We start from the raw sequence: 17,068 nt of genomic DNA, 5'->3' as shown, positions 1-17,068 counted from the left end.
TGAAGGTCACGTCATTCACTGTGTCATGGAAGAAGATCGGTTCAGGGGCGGCAGCGTTATGGTATGGTGTGGGAATACAGCAAGACAGAGGATCCGATTGATAGTGGTGGAGGAAAATCTCAAAGGACAGCGCTAGCGCGACGAGGACATCGGCCCTGTTGTTCTACCGTTTCTGCGCCGTCATGACCCAGGAATTACCTTTCAACATGACAACGCCCGGACTCGTATTACTCGACCTGTTCAGGATCCTCTTCAACAGAACGTGAATGTCATCCCCTGACTGTGATGTAGACAGTTATTCCACAGGACTTGGTGCTACGCCTGGTCCATTCCATGAGACGAAGATGTGTTGGGTGCATCGCAACCAGAGATGGTAACATGCTATTTGATTTGTAAATTGACATTTTGGCATGTTCATGGTTTTTTTTATGAAATCACGCATTTTCTGAAGTCAGTATGGCAAATTAAACCATTTGAACACTTACGGGAATCTTTTATCTGTTGCAAACCGAAATTGTTTCAGATTTGGTAAAAAAACATAACTTTGCAGTAAATCTTATTCAATGTCAGAGGAACTTTTGTTGTTCAGTACATTCTGAAATTGAACATATGTTGCCTATAGAAACTTATTACCTTGTATGATTTACCGTACAGCCGTGTGACTTTCTCAATGAAAGTATATCATGTTCTGGCTTAAGCAATAATAGCTGGACATGTTCATGCAGGCAGATAGAGAACGGTGTATAAATCAATATGTGCATGTGGATGTTTGTGACCCGGGCAGTCAATTGTGAAGCCGTACTTGGTAACAGATGAAGCTTAGCTTTGAAATCCTTACATATATTTCTGTATTTGCTCACACGGAATCTACCAAAATGTCATGTTTGTGTAATTGCTTGCATGTATTTCAGAAATGATGAGTAGATTGTGCTTACTAACGGATGAAGTTTAGCTGACTAGGCGTTTGTGAAACTGTTTACATGAGGCCCAGAAAAGATGAAAAGCCCTGTCAATAACAATAAAAAAAACACTTGTTTTGAAATTCAATGTTCAGTTATCAAATTACTCACAATACGAATGTTCGAAAATATAGATAAGGTATTCGTATTAAATGTCACACATATGGCATGTTTCGCTTTACATTTTGCACGTGGGCATTCTACAGAGTGAAAGAAGCAAACCATGCAACACGCGTCACCCAATGGGTACATTGTGCATTTTGGTAACATGGGCGTCTTTGTACATTCTGGTAAACATTCTGGGCACCAATTTCACGCCCTTTCTTAGTGTTCTGTTTCTTTTCGCATTGGAATTGGAATTTAAGCTCAAATTGTCAAAATCGGGGAATTTGGATAAGGAGTTTAACCTAAGCTTCGGGTATATCAAGAACCATGAAATAGGCAATTCCCTTCCACTGATTTACCCACCTGAACCAGAATTAAAGTAGATCTGTTAGACCACGTCATGTGTTTATTTTGTCGATTTATACATAAGTTTCAGAGTGACAAAACATTGATGGTGTGACAAGAGGAATGACTTCAACTTTTCAAATGTCAACTTTCCCTTCATGTCAAGCAATATTGCTGCAGCTCAAATCAGTGGTGTCTACATTTCACAGCTTTTGAGGCATAGTCTACAAAGATATCAAAGAGCACCACATAACTCTTGCCCAGAAGTTGTTTGATCAAGGTTACAACACTCAAAGCCATAGTAAAGCTTTCAAACGTTTCACGGGAGACAGGTTTATGTTGAAGGCATTTCAAAATTTAACGCAGCAGTGACAAAAATGAAGTCCGATGCAATTCCCTATTTTGTACCATATGTTCCCATGTTTTTTCAGGTGATGAGTTGGCTTACCTTTGCATGTGTTTGTGATGGATGCCGTATGGTGTGTAGGATACGCTCACCTTTTCGCAAACACCTGGTCTCATCACTATTTGACAGTTATTCATAAACACATGCCCAAGACACAGTTGGAATCATACAATCGGTTTTAACAGAGACCTTGTGTGGCTATGGAAAAGGATTGTTCCCTTTCATTAATACCTATTAAGCATTCACAGAGTGGCATTAGGCCCAAAACATAAATCTGCATTGGTTATAAAAAGTGTCAGTGGTGGAACACACTTACTCTTTTCACGAACACCTGGTGTCACCACTCATTTTCCGTGATCAATGCATCAATAACAATGTTCACCACTATTTTGCCTTTTACACCCAATGGACTTTGTTTGGTCAGACACCTAATCGGGACTGGTTAAAGTATGTCATTTGTGTGAAGTAGTGAAATAGATTGCATACAACCCTCTTGTTTTGTACATTTTCTGTGTCAATATAAAACAACACAAGTGGTTATGTATGTTATGGACGCTCTTATCATCCATTTTACTTTCACTTTCATATCACATCATTATTAGCTGGTATTTCGCACTTAGAGAATATTTGATTGATTTATTACATTCTCAATTTAGGAAACCATTCCTACCGTTATTGTGTTTAGTTTACATCTTCCAAAACATAAACATCTGTCTACCTAAACTGACAATTCCCCTGTTACTGCACTGTCGATAATGTCAGCTGATTTAGCCAACATGCTTCATCCTCTATGATATGTAGTCATCTCATTACCATAAGATTTCCAACGATACTGTCAGCTGATATATTGTACTTTTTATTATTAGTTATTTCCAGTATTGGTATTGAGACATGTAATTGTCACATGGAATTTAAACAACAAAAACTCGCGTGCGGTGTGCACACCTCAGTGCTGGGGCAGATGCAATGCTACATCTATTACCAACAGCTGTCACTTGCTGGTTTTGTAAACATAGCCATTAACGCCTGTGTACTGATACATGATATGTGAAGCAATCAAGGCCAGGTGTAAAGATGTGTATCATGTAGTGCACCATAGCATAAAATGTACAGTCGCAATTACACCCTAGCAAGATGCGTGCCCTATCATTGTCTCATCTTACCTTCTGTTACTCATTCATCAATAACTAAACAGAGATATCATCAATGTTTCAGCATGCATCAGTTGACCCTTACTGCTGTAAACGTCTATATTTTATGGACACAAAAAAATAAGGATGACCGTTTATCAGCACAAATAAAATAAATGAGCAAAGAATTTAGAAAATGAAATGAGGGTTTAAATCGTTATATGCTGGATTAGAGACAATGCCCATATTTATTGTTTGTAGAAAGCAAAGGATTTACTTTTAAAGAGATATACATTTAAGCTTCATTCTAAATCTAATGTATATAACAAGTTTATGATGGCACCTCTTTTACCAGCTAAAATAAAATGAATGAACAAACATATAACACTGGTTTGGATTTGTGTGCAGGTGTAACCATGCAACTCGTACGACTTCGATTAAAAACATGTTTATGTGATACGTGTAAGTGATTAAATGAGAATGGATATTTGCCCTTTTTAGTCTAGCAATACCACACCTGGAGACACCCCATGTACGCCTTACACGTGGTAGCCATGAGAGAGATAGAACATAGCCGATATCATATAGCTATACATCTAAACATGTTATTTATGTGGGTACATACAGTGCAACAAATGTCACATGTTTTTATGCATACATTCATAAAATACGTTTTCAGACTTTTACTTTGCTTGACTTTGTACATGTATCACACAGGATCTATGTCTGCAGCCACTTTTTAAAAATATGACTTATGACTCATGATTCGTTCACACCCAACTCGAGTGGGATATTTATCTTTCAATCAACTGCAATGTTTGGTAACATTTGTTCTGAAGTATGATGCACGAGTAGGTGTTAGGTCCTGGTAGATGAGTATATATGTCTCCCCGCTCTACCTTCACTGTCGGTGTGGAATGAAGTCAGTGACGATGCTGCATACAACGTTCATCCTCCTCCTCTGCCTGGAACTTGCCGCAGGTGACTATAGTTTCAATTTTCTTTATGAATTATCGTAATGTGTATGTTAAAGTTGTTAACTGTTTTCGTCAGTAATTGTTGTGCGGGATGTGATTAGGTGTGTTATTTGTAGCGTTCAAAAACATACCTTGCACTTCTCACTAGCAATGCCATAATTTATTATCACAAACTTTTTTAAAATCTGTGAACAAGTCGTAACTAGGTTTGAACTATTGAGGTCACAATACATTTTTTTAACCATGTTTGCACTTGTTTTATAAAAAAAATGTTATCAGTTGTGTTATGAACCAGCATACTTTCCTTATAAAAACCTAAGGTTGTTTCCTTTCATCCGTACACTTCTTGGGGTATTTCCGCTAAATATTTTTTTGTTGTTGAACGCCACATTCAGCAATATTCCAGCTATATTGAGGCGGTTAGTAAATATTCGAGTATAGACCAGTCGAGCCAGAGATTGATATCATGACCAACGATCCTGGTATGATGGCATACATCAACCATGTGACAGGGCCTGACCACCCGATCCATTTAGTCGCCTTTTACGACCATCATAGGTTGTGGAGGACAAGGAATTGCCACAGGGGCTCACAATATGGAGATGATAAACTCAGAAAATGATATGGATTGTCCCTTAAATAACAAACTTGGTCAATATAAACCAAATCATATATCACGATTCAAATCATTTCACATTACAGGTGTTCTGTTGTTTTAATAAAAAGTGATATGTATTGTACGTATCTTGCTTCGCAAAACATATTCAAAAACACATGCACATTTGAAAACATTAAGACAAATTACTTAAGGGGCACCCACACGGTACAACTGGTAGGTACAACTTGTTGTATGTAATAGGTTGTACGAACTGAAGTTGTAAGCAATTTAGTGTTCACATAGCAGCGAGTGGCATACACTTCTTATCTCTGTTTTTTGTTACTTTTGAAACACATTTTAAGAACTCATCTTTTGTGACACTAGGCCTACCTCTGTCATGGCGGATATGTAAAGTTTTGGCTGTCCTACCACATGGTGTTGACATGGAAACACATTAGAAGAGAAATAGTTCTAAATATTATTGAAGATTCTGCATTGCATAAAAATAACTTGACTGCCTTACATAAACTGCGAGCAAACACAATATGGCCCTAAATCTTAAATACACAATGACATAAATTACTTTTATGTTTTATGTTATTGTTATGATTTACTTAACTCATTCGATATGAACAATAGACAGTTGAGAGCTGTACACATGCTTAACGGAAAGGGGAGAACTGAAGCACATTATAATTCTGTTGTCAAGGTAAGAATTCGAAATTGCTCACAATACATTTTCGTAGTAGTTTCGTGTAACCAATTTTTTAGCAACACATATTGATATTGAAATCGACAATACACACAAAGAAGTAGAAAAAAGGTAACATTATGTAATGCCCATAAATATCGTTCACAGCATTACAAATAAATGATGAAAAGAGCAGAATTGTAGGGTTTTTCAATGCAAGAGAAAGTCTTTCAGTGAAGCATGTCTTGAATCGACAGATTATTGATGGTTGACATTAATTTGACACGTCACGTATAGTGTAGGTATCAATCTTTATTGTATAGATTAAATATTAAAAAATAATCCACATTCTTAACATACAAAGTAAGCGTCTGTTCCTATATCCTTTGTGATTAAAGACGAACCTGCTGCATCCTTTGACATCCATGTTCTGACAATCCAAAACAATTTTAAAAACCAAATCTAAACTTGTGGATTTATTTAGTCAAATGTGGCCAATTTCATCCAAGGTCACCCCTGTTCGCAATTTCGCGTCTGTCACGGCCTTACGATTCACTTTTATTTCCAATTTTCCAAATCATTGTGATGCAACGACTTTCTACTCATGCATATTCTCAATAATCTCAGTCAATATATGCAACACCGTCGAAAAGGGATCTCTTGTAATAGCAGAAGATTAAAAAGGGTGTTCAATGATTTCAGAGCACGGGGTGTTGTTTGGGCGATATGTCAGAGTCGCCATTCTTGTTCAGAAAGCGTACATGTACATACCATGTGGTTTTGACACACAGTATGATATGCCGCACACAAGCAACTTGTCGCACGATGAAAGAGCATGTCCTATGTCTTACACCCCCGTCGAACAAGTTGCATAATATGGTGGCCGAGAGGGAAGATCGCTTTTTAACCCTCAATTACGGTCCTGAGAAAGAGATAAAGCGATACCACGAAACGAGAAAGCGACAGAGCAAGAAAGTGATAGGAGGATAGGGCAAGAACGCGAAAAAGTGATAGAGTGAGTGATAGAGTGAGAAAGCGACAGAGCGATAATGTGATATTTACCATAATGCCCCATACGAAAAAAGTTGTTGCTGCTATTAAGTGATCCATTCCCATAATTTTCACCACTATTTTGCCTTTTATACCTAGAACGTTGCAACATTTTGTAGTGGAGATAAATTTGTTAGATAGATATATCTTGTTTCGTTTGCATACACGCATATGTTTTCTTTTTTGTATTGTAGTACATTAGAATGATTCACATTCAGTACAACGGAAAAGTCTTTTACTCATTTACTTAAGCAAAAACGTTAACTGCGTGGCTACACTAATAAGGATGTCTCTCCATATGTGTAGTTTTTCTACAGTACAAATATCAACTGTGATAACAAGAGAAGGGACACACTACAAGTTGATCGTAAAACAAATATCATAAAGAATATTATGGCATTCACACTGTAACATCATATATTACTCAAAAGAACTTAAAGAACACCCACAATTATAAGTCTGTGTTTTGAAATATAATCAACCGTGACTGTTTAATCATAGTCATATGAAAGAATCGGGGGTTCTTTAACATCTTCTTGAATAGTTTATATTTAGATTTTAATCTGATTTATTTAGAGACGGCATAATGGTGCCATAAAACACCTAATTTGAGCCATAAATCAATCAATTAGTTTTCACAGAAATCACCTATGTAAATAGTGAGAAAATGTTTACATTCCTCAAATTGAAACTGATAACACAATGCAACCCCTACAATGGTCGAGAGGGAATATTGCTTTTCCTCGAGAAAGCGAGGAAGTGAAAGAGCAATAAAGCGATAAAGTGGTAACGCGATAAAGCAATAAAGCTATAAAGCGATGTCCACTCTGGGTCAGGATACTTTTCTCGTCTCGTGATATCGCTTTCTCGTCTCATGTTATCGCGTTCTCGTCTCGTGTATTCGCCCTATCGCTTTCTCGCGGCCGTTTTTGAGGGCGAGAAAGCAATGTCCCCTTTCGGCCGACATAACAAACGTCAAAAGTGCTACCGACTTCCATGCACAGAATTGTGTTTGTCCCTTAATGGTTTAATAGAAACACGCCAGTAAAGATCGTTGATATGTTTGCACTTTGCTTTGAGTTTTGTAGGTGCTTCTTTGAAGAAAAACAAAACTAATGTCATTACCCCGTGCTCGGCTTCCACGAACAGGCAGTTCTTGCATGAGCTGAGGTCGCTGCTGAGCCTCTATCTGGGGGAGAAGGTTCTACAGCCAGTGACCTCCACTCCACAAAGTAGTAAATCGGGTAAATCTTGATATTTCGTCAATACCATTATACATGATGACTGCTTTCAATTTCTACTGGACACAGTATATTACGATTTCATTTGAGTTCATTTCTTTTGTGATGTATTTTGAAAAATACAGCACATATAAAAGTTCAATACGCCATTTCTCCACTCTGTGTCTATATGTCTGCGTATTTGTAGGAGGAGGAGCGATGTTCACTCGATGGGGAAAGACAACATGTCCGTTAGGAAATGATGTCATGTATAAAGGTAAAACATTTCGATAGATTTTTTTCCCTGAGAGTCTACGAGAAGTTGTTTTTTATTTTTTGCTTGTTGTTTAACGCCTCACTCAGCAGTAATTCCAGTTATATATCGGTGGTCTGTAAATAATCGAGTCTGGACCAGACAATACAGTGATTGACATCATGAGCATCGATCTACGCAATTCGGATACGTTGACACGCATCAACCAAGTCAGCGAGCCTGACCACCCGATCCCGTTAGTTGCCTCTTACGACAACCATAGTCGCCTTTTATGGCAAGCATGTCCAAGAGAAGTACATGAGTTCGGCAATTGGGTCAAAGATTGGTTTGTATGTTTGTGTTATTTCAAACATTATAGCTTGATGAAGGAGAAAATTGATTATATTTTCGAAACATCAATTTCTTACAAATTGTACCATTGACCATTTTCTCATAGTATGACATGAAAGGCATGACACCAATGTGAAAATGGGAGAAATTTAATAAAAATTGAGAATCACTAAAGTTATGTGCTTATTGAAATAAAGGTGCTTGTATGGCGTATCTTTCAGAAATATATTTTTGAATAGCCCAGACATAATGCCATTGTTCCAAGTATTAACAACTATATGGATCTTCCAGGGTAAAGACAAATACCGTATCTCTTGGACTACATTTAATCGAATATACTCCATAACCTTTTGCAAGCCGAAAATCAATTGCATATATGTACTTTACACTTTTCATTTATCGGTATATATATATATATCATATGTTAAATATTTATTTTGGAGATTTAACGCTGCGTATTTGGTTCCAAATTGTAATCGAGTATGACTAAATCTACAGGTAAGCTAGCTCGTTTTTAACTTTCCTGTTCCACCATTATACAGTTGTCAGCTGAGGTATTGATGTGTAGATACGAAATGGGGTATAACGTCGTGCACTTATATAGCTACGAGCATCATGTATATGTGCTCGACTGCCTGTTTTATTGTTTGTTTATTTATTGTATAACGCGGCACTCAGCAATATTCTAGCCATATGGCGCCGGTCTGTAAATAGTCGAGTCAAGCGATCTATTCTTGCTGTAAAAGAGACTGTGGTGAACATTTCCAGATTTGAAGCCATACCACTTGATGTTACTGTGTTTTTTCTGGTGAACACATGGCCTGCCTTTGCATGTGTTTGTGAAAGATACCATCGACGGGGGCAGTAACAGTATTTGATGGTGATTCATAAACACATACGTGGGAATCGTAGAACTCTGCTATTAGAGCCTGGTGCTTGCAGATGTGAGGGTGTAAAATCTCGTCACGATAACTGAGACCTGTTTGTTTGACTGCTCGTTATATTTTTTTAACTAGAGTACCTTAGGAACACAAACACACAATTCACAAGCCTACTGACAGAGAAGGTAACGACTATGAAGTTGACTGAATAACAGCAATGTTAAACTAAATCAATCCATGCAGATTTTAAGAACATCCATTTTGCGAATAATTATAGTCAAATTGATACTGATCATCACCACAAAATATCAGGAACAATTTCAGAAAACATATCCATATTTCTATTGGTGTCTAAAATGTACTGTTGTAATCTATCTGCAAGTGATAGTGTGACTTGGTTTGAAGTTGTGTCACATATATCACCTAATGTCACAGAATATATCGTTATTGTTGTGTTTACTGGAGAGTGTGAGTAAAGGTTTATGACGGTTTTAGCAATATTCCAGCAATATCATGGCGGGGGAAACCAGAAACGGGCTTCACACATTGTACCCATGTGGGAATGTGTTTACTGGAACAAATGAATGAATGATTTCCCAAAACAGAAAGTGACGGGTAATTTGTTTTTCTTCACAAGACAACGTGTTAGATTTTCCTGTAAGATTTCAAATTTTCCGATGTAATATTTGATAAAGGGGAAGCTTCCAAGAAGAAATGCTAAATCGAATTCACTTCATGTGGTTTTTAATATGAGAAAGAGCAACCAGGTCTCAATTAATCCATATTTGTTTTTCAAAATACTAAATTAAGAAATACAAGAAGTGACTTGTATTTGATATTCCCTTGGTTATCTGATTTCCAGCTGACAAATATGACTTGACGAAAACCAGTTCCTTTCAATCTCCCAGGTTATGCAGGAGGAAGCCATTTCCAGGCCAAGGGTGGATCAGGGACAACACTGTGCCTCCCTGACTCTCCGATCTACGCCAACCACACTGCAGCAGCTTCAGGCGACCCCCTATATGGATCTGAGTATGAAACGCATGCAGCAACAGGGCCTCTGCACCACATGTATGAACACGATGTCCCTTGTGTGGTGTGCTGCAGTCGCCACAGGAGGAGTGCTGTCATGGTCCCTGCCAGGAATGCGTGCTTCCCTGAGTGGCATCTGGAATACAAGGGCTACCTCTTCGGGGGTGGCACTAGGTACACAGGTTCAACTGATTATGTGTGTGTAGATGAAGACCCAGAATCCATACCAGGAGGCCATGCAAACAAAGAAGGTCATATCTTATATTTGGTCAGTTCTGCATGTGGTTCCCTTCCATGTCCACCATATGTAAATGGCTGGCAACTGACATGTGCTGTTTGTACAAAATAAATCGCTGGATATCGACCATAGCAGGTGTCATATATTGTGATTAACGTTGCAATAAAAACCTGATAAACAGATTCATCGTTGTTTCTCATTCTTTCTTTCTTTGTTGTGTAACCGCACTCAGCAATATTCCAGCTGTATGTCGGCGGTCTGGAAATAATCGAGTGGTTGACATCATTGGCATCGATCCACGCAACTGCGATGCGATGACCACCCAGTCCTGTTACGACAGGCTAGACGTAACGTTTGAAATAGTTCCCTCATAGTGTAAGGTCAGACTGACCACGTTGACCAGTTTGTTTACTTGGCCAATGGCTCAAACAAAAGAACCTCTGGTCTTTCTCGTGGCTGCTGGTTTCAGTTACTTTATACGCTTCCAATATTATAACCGTATTATTATATATCCTTTGTTTACTCTTTATCATTAGACCAGGTCATTAAGATGCATGATTTCCAACTTGATGGGGGACCAACTTTGCAGTAAGAAATCACACCACTTATCGTTCAGTGTTTTATTGATAACACAAGTACCTCTATTTTTGTGCGGTCTAAACTCTGGTCACCAAATTCGGTGGTAACATTTATTTAACCTTTCTGTGACTTAGTCTAAATTGAATCACACAACACCTCTTCGTTAGTGAAATATATATTTCTTCTAATCAGATTGGATGTTGATATGTCGTGACCCTAGTTACAAACTATGAAAACAGCATGCATTATTTCGTAACATTAGAGGCATATTGCGGACACATTGTGAGAATTTCAAAGGAATTCACAGTTGAATTCAATGAAGTGTTGATTAGGTGTTTCATGTTTCATGGTATCTTACGATCCATACCACAGTGGAGAATATCACAACTGCATAGAAACTCCAAACCATAAATCAAAGCCACAGATTAATCAGCCTGTGATATTCGACACACAAGGTGTTGGTTTTTGCTCTTAATTTTACGAAGAAATGTCAGTGGATCGTTATCAGTGAACACTTAAATAGGAAACAAAGTAGTAGCCAAGTCCACTTCAAATTGTTGCAAGAGTTTCTTTTTCAATGGTGGCATAATTTCTCTGAAGTTTGTCAAATTTTCTTAAATAATAACAGGATGATCAAAGCCTGATGCATTTTCCTGCAACAGGACGACTCCACAACAGGACGACTCCACAACAGGACGGCTCCACAACAGGACGACTCCACAACAGGACGGCTCCACAACAGGACGACTCCACAACAGGACGACTCCGCAACAGGACGACTCCACAACAGGACGGCTCCGCAACAGGACGGCTCCACAACAGGACGACTCCACAACAGGACGGCTCCACAACAGGACGACTCCACAACAGGACGACTCCGCAACAGGACGACTCCGAAACAGGACGACTCCACAACAGGACGGCTCCACAACAGGCCGACTCCACAACAGGCCGACTCTACAACAGGACGGCTCCACAACAGGACGGCTCCACAACAGGACGACTCCACAACAGGACGACTCCGCAACAGGACGACTCCACAACAGGACGACTCCACAACAGGACGACTCCGCTACAGGACGCTCCAGGACTAATGTCACTAGCATCAACTGCTTACACTCAAGTCTGATTAATCCGACACTCATTAATCCGACAATCGGCTTTATCCGACACTAATGTTGGGAACCGATAAAATCAGTGCTATTTAAGACCTGTTAATCCAACACTCTCGCACTCCGACTCCGACACACCTTATTTGCAACGAATTACTGAAATCACTCATTAATCAGTCTCGTTAATCTGACACAGTGATAAGCGTATTCCGTGGTCATCTGCCCGCGAGTACACAGCCCGTGTTTTGATGCGAGACGAATCGGCTGGTAGCTGCATATTACAACGGTAGCAGAGAGAAACTTGCTTAACAACAAACATTTAATGCTTTAAAGAAAGAAAACAGTATAATTCACATGCTTAGATTACCTCAATCTTATTAAGATCAGATACAAGTTGATACTACTAAATTTCGTTAATCCGACATAATCATATGCAACCATTGATGTCGGATTAACTGGACTTGACTGTATTTAAATTTGTTTTCAAAGTTTGATGCTTGGAGAACAGGAGAAGTCACGAGAATGGCTTTATGTTTCTCAAAAGCAGCCTGACAATTGCTTTCCCAAACAAATTTCATATTTTTGCCTTGCAAATTAGTGAGAGGAGCTACCACATGTGAGGCATTTTGACAAGATTTACGGTAGTAACCAGCCATACTCCGAAATCTCCTTTTTGTTTTGTAGAATTTTGAATTTTGAAATAGCTTCCACTTTTGCTTGTACAGGCTGTACCTAACCTTGACCCGTGATATGACCTGAAAATTGCCCATGTGCCTGTGCAAATGCACTTTTCACTAGATTTAAAGTGACTTCAGTGAGTCTCTCGAAGAAGGCATGGATCCTCTTCAGGTGTTCATCCCATTCCATAGAATGATTGATGACATCACCAATGTAGGCTTCGAAACCCTGGCTGTCATTGTCTGGCATGTATTTAACTTCCTTCTTTAGAGTTTCAAGCTTGATTGGATTCATCTGGTAGGGATGTTGTTTCACAGGCACAGCGTCACCTCCATCAACATCATGACACGCTAAATTTGTGACTATAGGCTGGGCAGCCACCAATGGGCCTAGGGAGTATAGTCCCTCTAAATCGTGTTGTACGTCTCGTAGGTAGAAGTTAGTAAAAGTATTGTAGGATCTCCTTTGGGAGCTTGATACCACTTGTTCGATGGCAACTGAATTCCATGAGGCCAGACTTTTTGCTAGTTCACGAATTTCATGAGCTTTGCAACTTCCCCATTTTAGTGTTGAGAGCCGGGCTTCACGATAACTGTCAGATATAGTGGCCTGAAGCCATTCATCCACAGTAGCCTTAGTAATGCCCTTTTCTGATAAAAGGTTTGTCTGTGGAGTCTTACAAGATTTAGATGAGCCAAGCCGATGATGGGGGTGATAATCCGTGTTAAAAGCCATGGTGCTATTGATATTCCGAATGGAAGCACGTTGAATTCGAACCTTAGACTGTTTACTGCAAAGCATAGGTAGGGTCCAAAAATCGGGTGAATAGGCAACCTGTAAGTCCAGACTGACAAGCCAATCACCTAGTCTGAGAGAATTACGTAACTTTTTTACTGATTCCATTTGAAACTTTTGAGGACGTACTAGGTATTCTCTGTTGAGTACCTTTAGGTCTATTATCATATACATCTTTGAAGAGTTCTTTTTGTGGACAAGAAAACCTGGAGAGTAAACGTCTCTTGTAGTGTATGACGTCTGTAAGACGCTGATGGCCCCTTTGTCTAGGAGTTCTCGTATAGCCAAACTTGCGGCCGCAGACTTGGCTCGTACTAGATGAAAACGTCGTCCTTTGGGGTTGACTACAAGCTCCGGACGCTGTTGAAAAAGGAGTTTGTACCCTCTTTTTACCGCTTCAAATTGGCTAAGGGTAGTCCGTCATTGACTTCCAATTTTCGTCGTAGTGACAGACGACCGCCGACTGGTCCTGCGATAGGCGTTAAGATGAATTTTGGTAATCGGTAATGGAGGTCCCGTAACATAGCACTGTCGACAGGGTTTGGCTGAGAGGTTCTTGGATGTAGAGTGTCACGAATTCTACCTCTAAATTCATTGAACTTCGATGCCAAGGAGATACTAGAGTTTTTGAATCTCTGACTAGTGGTGCATAAACTTTCATCAATCACAGAAGTTAGTTTGCCGTTGAAGAACTGGGGGCCAATATCGACTAAGACATCAAACTTCGTCTTAGTAGATCTGAGATATTGTGTTCTACCTGTTGAATAAGATGATTTCGTTCAGTAACCGGGAATTGCGGACCTGTGCATCTTCAGAAAGCTATCGAGCGCACTATGAATGAAACCAACTTGTTCCAAGTTCATTTCAATTACGAGTCATAAGGTTGGCCTTTAAATTCCTCAAAGTTAACAGGTGGAAGTACATGTCTGCTGCAAACCAGTTCATATACGTGTTTACGTTTATCATCTGCTTATTAACATTGAATTCCTGAATTTGTTCATCTCAACATTCACCCTCATATTAGGGTGTCTGGCCAGATCAAACTATTCCTCACGAATGGTAGGAGATGTGGGGAACGGACAATTGTGAGTTTTTATAGCATTGTCTCCCTGCTGGTAGAACGATTAATTTCGAATTCATTATTGCGACCACGTCGTCGCATTGTGAAGTGAATGACGGATAAAGTAATGAATAAAAACCTTCCCTCTTTTCTACAGGATTTTCATAAGCCGCCCGTTCAATAAGCAGAGGTGGTTTGACAGATGGGATGAACTGATAGAATTCATAAACAATATCTTTAAATGAGTAGTCGTTTGGTTTGAACGTGAGTGTACTATTAGATTTCTCATGAGAAGAACCCGTAAAATCCTCTGGGTACCAACCCCCTGGCACTTTCCACTGGGTTGAGATGGTATCACGTTGTACATGCTTATCACTCTGCCACGACTCCCGGCTCGAGCTGCACGAGGATTGTGCTGCATAACTGTAATAGCTAGATGATTCATAACTGCCCGAGCTATAGACACAGTTCGTACATGTGACTGTGGCTGAGGGAGCACGCTTTTTGTCCTGGGAACCTTTAGCACTATTTTACCCAATTTTGTGAGACTCCCGTGATACATGTTTCTCTTCCCGAGAAGCACGGGGTGAGGTAGGGCTATAGTGACTACTCTCCATAGATACAACGCGTCTTTGGTCCTGTGAACTTTCTGACCTGTGACGTGTATGGGGGACTTTTGTTTACCATCATGTGATCTAGATCTGGTCGTATCCTTCAGATTTGCATTTTGTTTTAGCTCATTTATATCCTGTAATATAGCCTGGAAGCGTTTGTCAAACATTTCGGTCATGGTTGTGGTCAATGATTGAGACCATTCACTCATACTCAAGGGGGAGAACGGAATAGGTTTGGGCTCAGATGCTTCTTTAAAACCATGAGTGACCAAACTACCCATAGCATCCGAGCATTAGGCTGCGGTCCCAAGACCAGAGTTGTTTGCCTGATCCGTTGTTTTGTGCGGGTGGGTTGAGTAACGTGATTTTACCTCAACAATAAAAAAAAGGGGTTCTCTTTATACATCATCCTTTGCTGCCCGTGTGTTTCACTGAGGAAGTCAGTTCACGTGAGAGATAACATCTTTCTATATTTGATTTAGATTCAGTTTTGGTTTTAGGTGAAAGCGATGCAGAATTATTTTTTTTGTCCGATGATCTGGTCCTCCTCTTGGAGTTCGGACAATTTAGGGCGTTACAGAGCTTGAGAATTTTCTCCTTTGATATGTCATTTCAATGCGTGTATCTTGATCTTGGAATGCACATGTTCTTTCCACAAGTACTAAATCTAGGGTGAGGGTCTCCGATTGCTTGATCAATTCCACACCCCGAGCAGACCCCCGATGACGGTAGAAGGGAGGAATCCATACCGCACAGTACGTTAACTAAATCTACCTACCTACATTAACGATCTTTCTCCTGTACCGTTATCAGCAAGCTTGACGATCGTAGGTTGTCTGCTATAATCCTATGACGATCGCAGGTTGTCAGCTGTAATCTTCTAGGTCTTGACTAGCTGTGAATTATTATCCGATAAGTGTTGGGATTGATGAACAAGAAATTTTGCTTGTTGATCCAACACACACAGGCAGATAAACAAAGGATGGGGTCCACCTCAAAACTATTGGGAAAATTGCCAGTGGAGGCGACGTCTGTTGAAAAATCTTAAGCTTTTATAGTGTGATTATTGCCAAAATGGGAATTTGTGGCTATGATTTAATAGACGTAGGATATTCGTAATAGTTATAACATCACAGTGGTCACTGAAATACACATTACAGTGGTCACTCCAAGCCGACCAGTCCTTGTTTAATCCCGCCTAAGACGAGCGCCAGACAGGGCAACATCAAGTCACTTCACCAGGGGGCGGTCTGCCAGTATCAGCCATTAACAGGGAAAACCTGGGGTAGCAGTCAGGTTATATAACACATATGTGGGCATGCGCAGTTTACAGTTTAATCAAAGAGACAGCGTGGGTTAGATGTTCATTTGATCTACCAACACCTTCCCGTGCTTGCAAGGTTCGCGTGAAGTCGAAGACGTCCACGCTTACATGAGGCTGTCCTATCAAATTGATACTGCTGATGATTTTGTAAAACCACACTTAACTTTGTGGGACAATTGACTGACCACAGAGCGGTGTATGGACAAACGTCACAACCATGCGGTGTATGGCAGCTTGGTGAATCATTATAACAATCGTCATTTATACGTAGAGCTTAGCTTTCCAAAGTACAGTTTCGACAGAACCTGAATTAATTGACTGATTTGCATTCTGGAAGTTGCAGAAAAAGCAATAAAATGTAAAACTTTATGGATAACAACCCCAGCTTGATAACAGTTTCATCGCCAGAGAGACTCTATCAAAGAAATCGGCGAGGAATTCTGACTGTTGGAATTATACCACTTCGTGACAATACCTCTTCTCACACCTCTCGACTTGAAAAGGCTGCTGTGCGACAATGTGGGTTTGAAGCGGTTCCTGACCCTTAATACTCGCCAGACCTGGCACCAAGTGATTGCCACCTGTTTCCTAAACTGAAAGAACACCTTCGTGGAAAGCGCTGTGACCACAACGCTGTCCTCAAAGTTGCCGTGAATGGGTTTTTCAGGAT

At 39.8% G+C, this 17,068-nt stretch overlaps 2 protein-coding genes across 2 annotated transcripts; both read left to right on the top strand.

The window, feature by feature from the left end:
• The first annotated feature begins 3,817 nt into the window (after positions 1 to 3,817).
• Positions 3,818 to 10,410, top strand: LOC139455194 (uncharacterized). Its single transcript, XM_071236743.1, has 4 exons — positions 3,818 to 3,926; positions 7,350 to 7,505; positions 7,690 to 7,758; positions 9,875 to 10,410. The coding sequence occupies exons 1-4, from the start codon at positions 3,818 to 3,820 to the stop codon at positions 10,345 to 10,347; spliced, it is 807 nt and encodes a 268-aa protein (XP_071092844.1). The 3' UTR covers positions 10,348 to 10,410.
• Positions 10,411 to 10,550: 140 nt separating this feature from the next.
• Positions 10,551 to 11,909, top strand: LOC139456003 (proteoglycan 4-like). The gene is made up of 2 exons (XM_071237522.1): positions 10,551 to 10,583; positions 11,478 to 11,909. Exons 1-2 carry the CDS (start codon positions 10,551 to 10,553, stop codon positions 11,907 to 11,909), a joined length of 465 nt encoding a protein of 154 aa, XP_071093623.1.
• The last annotated feature ends 5,159 nt before the right edge of the window (positions 11,910 to 17,068 follow it).

The sequence above is a fragment of the Haliotis cracherodii genome, unplaced genomic scaffold (genome assembly GCF_022045235.1).
Source record: "Haliotis cracherodii isolate W230 unplaced genomic scaffold, xgHalCrac1.p SCAF_11, whole genome shotgun sequence".
Classification (NCBI taxonomy): Eukaryota; Metazoa; Mollusca; class Gastropoda; order Lepetellida; family Haliotidae; genus Haliotis; species Haliotis cracherodii.
This window is presented reverse-complemented; position numbering and strand designations above follow the sequence as displayed.

Bases quoted from the DNA above. Each gene is read 5' to 3' on its own strand.
- LOC139456003 (XM_071237522.1), top strand. From the start codon at position 10,551: ATGACCACCCAGTCCTGTTACGACAGGCTAGAC. The intron at 10,584-11,477 runs GTAACGTTTGAA...TTCCTGCAACAG, and splicing joins CCTGTTACGACAGGCTAGAC to GACGACTCCACAACAGGACG.
- LOC139455194 (XM_071236743.1), top strand. From the start codon at position 3,818: ATGAGTATATATGTCTCCCCGCTCTACCTTCACTGTCGGTGTGGAATG. The intron at 3,927-7,349 runs GTGACTATAGTT...TGAGTTTTGTAG, and splicing joins CTGCCTGGAACTTGCCGCAG to GTGCTTCTTTGAAGAAAAAC. The intron at 7,759-9,874 runs GTAAAACATTTC...TCAATCTCCCAG, and splicing joins AAATGATGTCATGTATAAAG to GTTATGCAGGAGGAAGCCAT.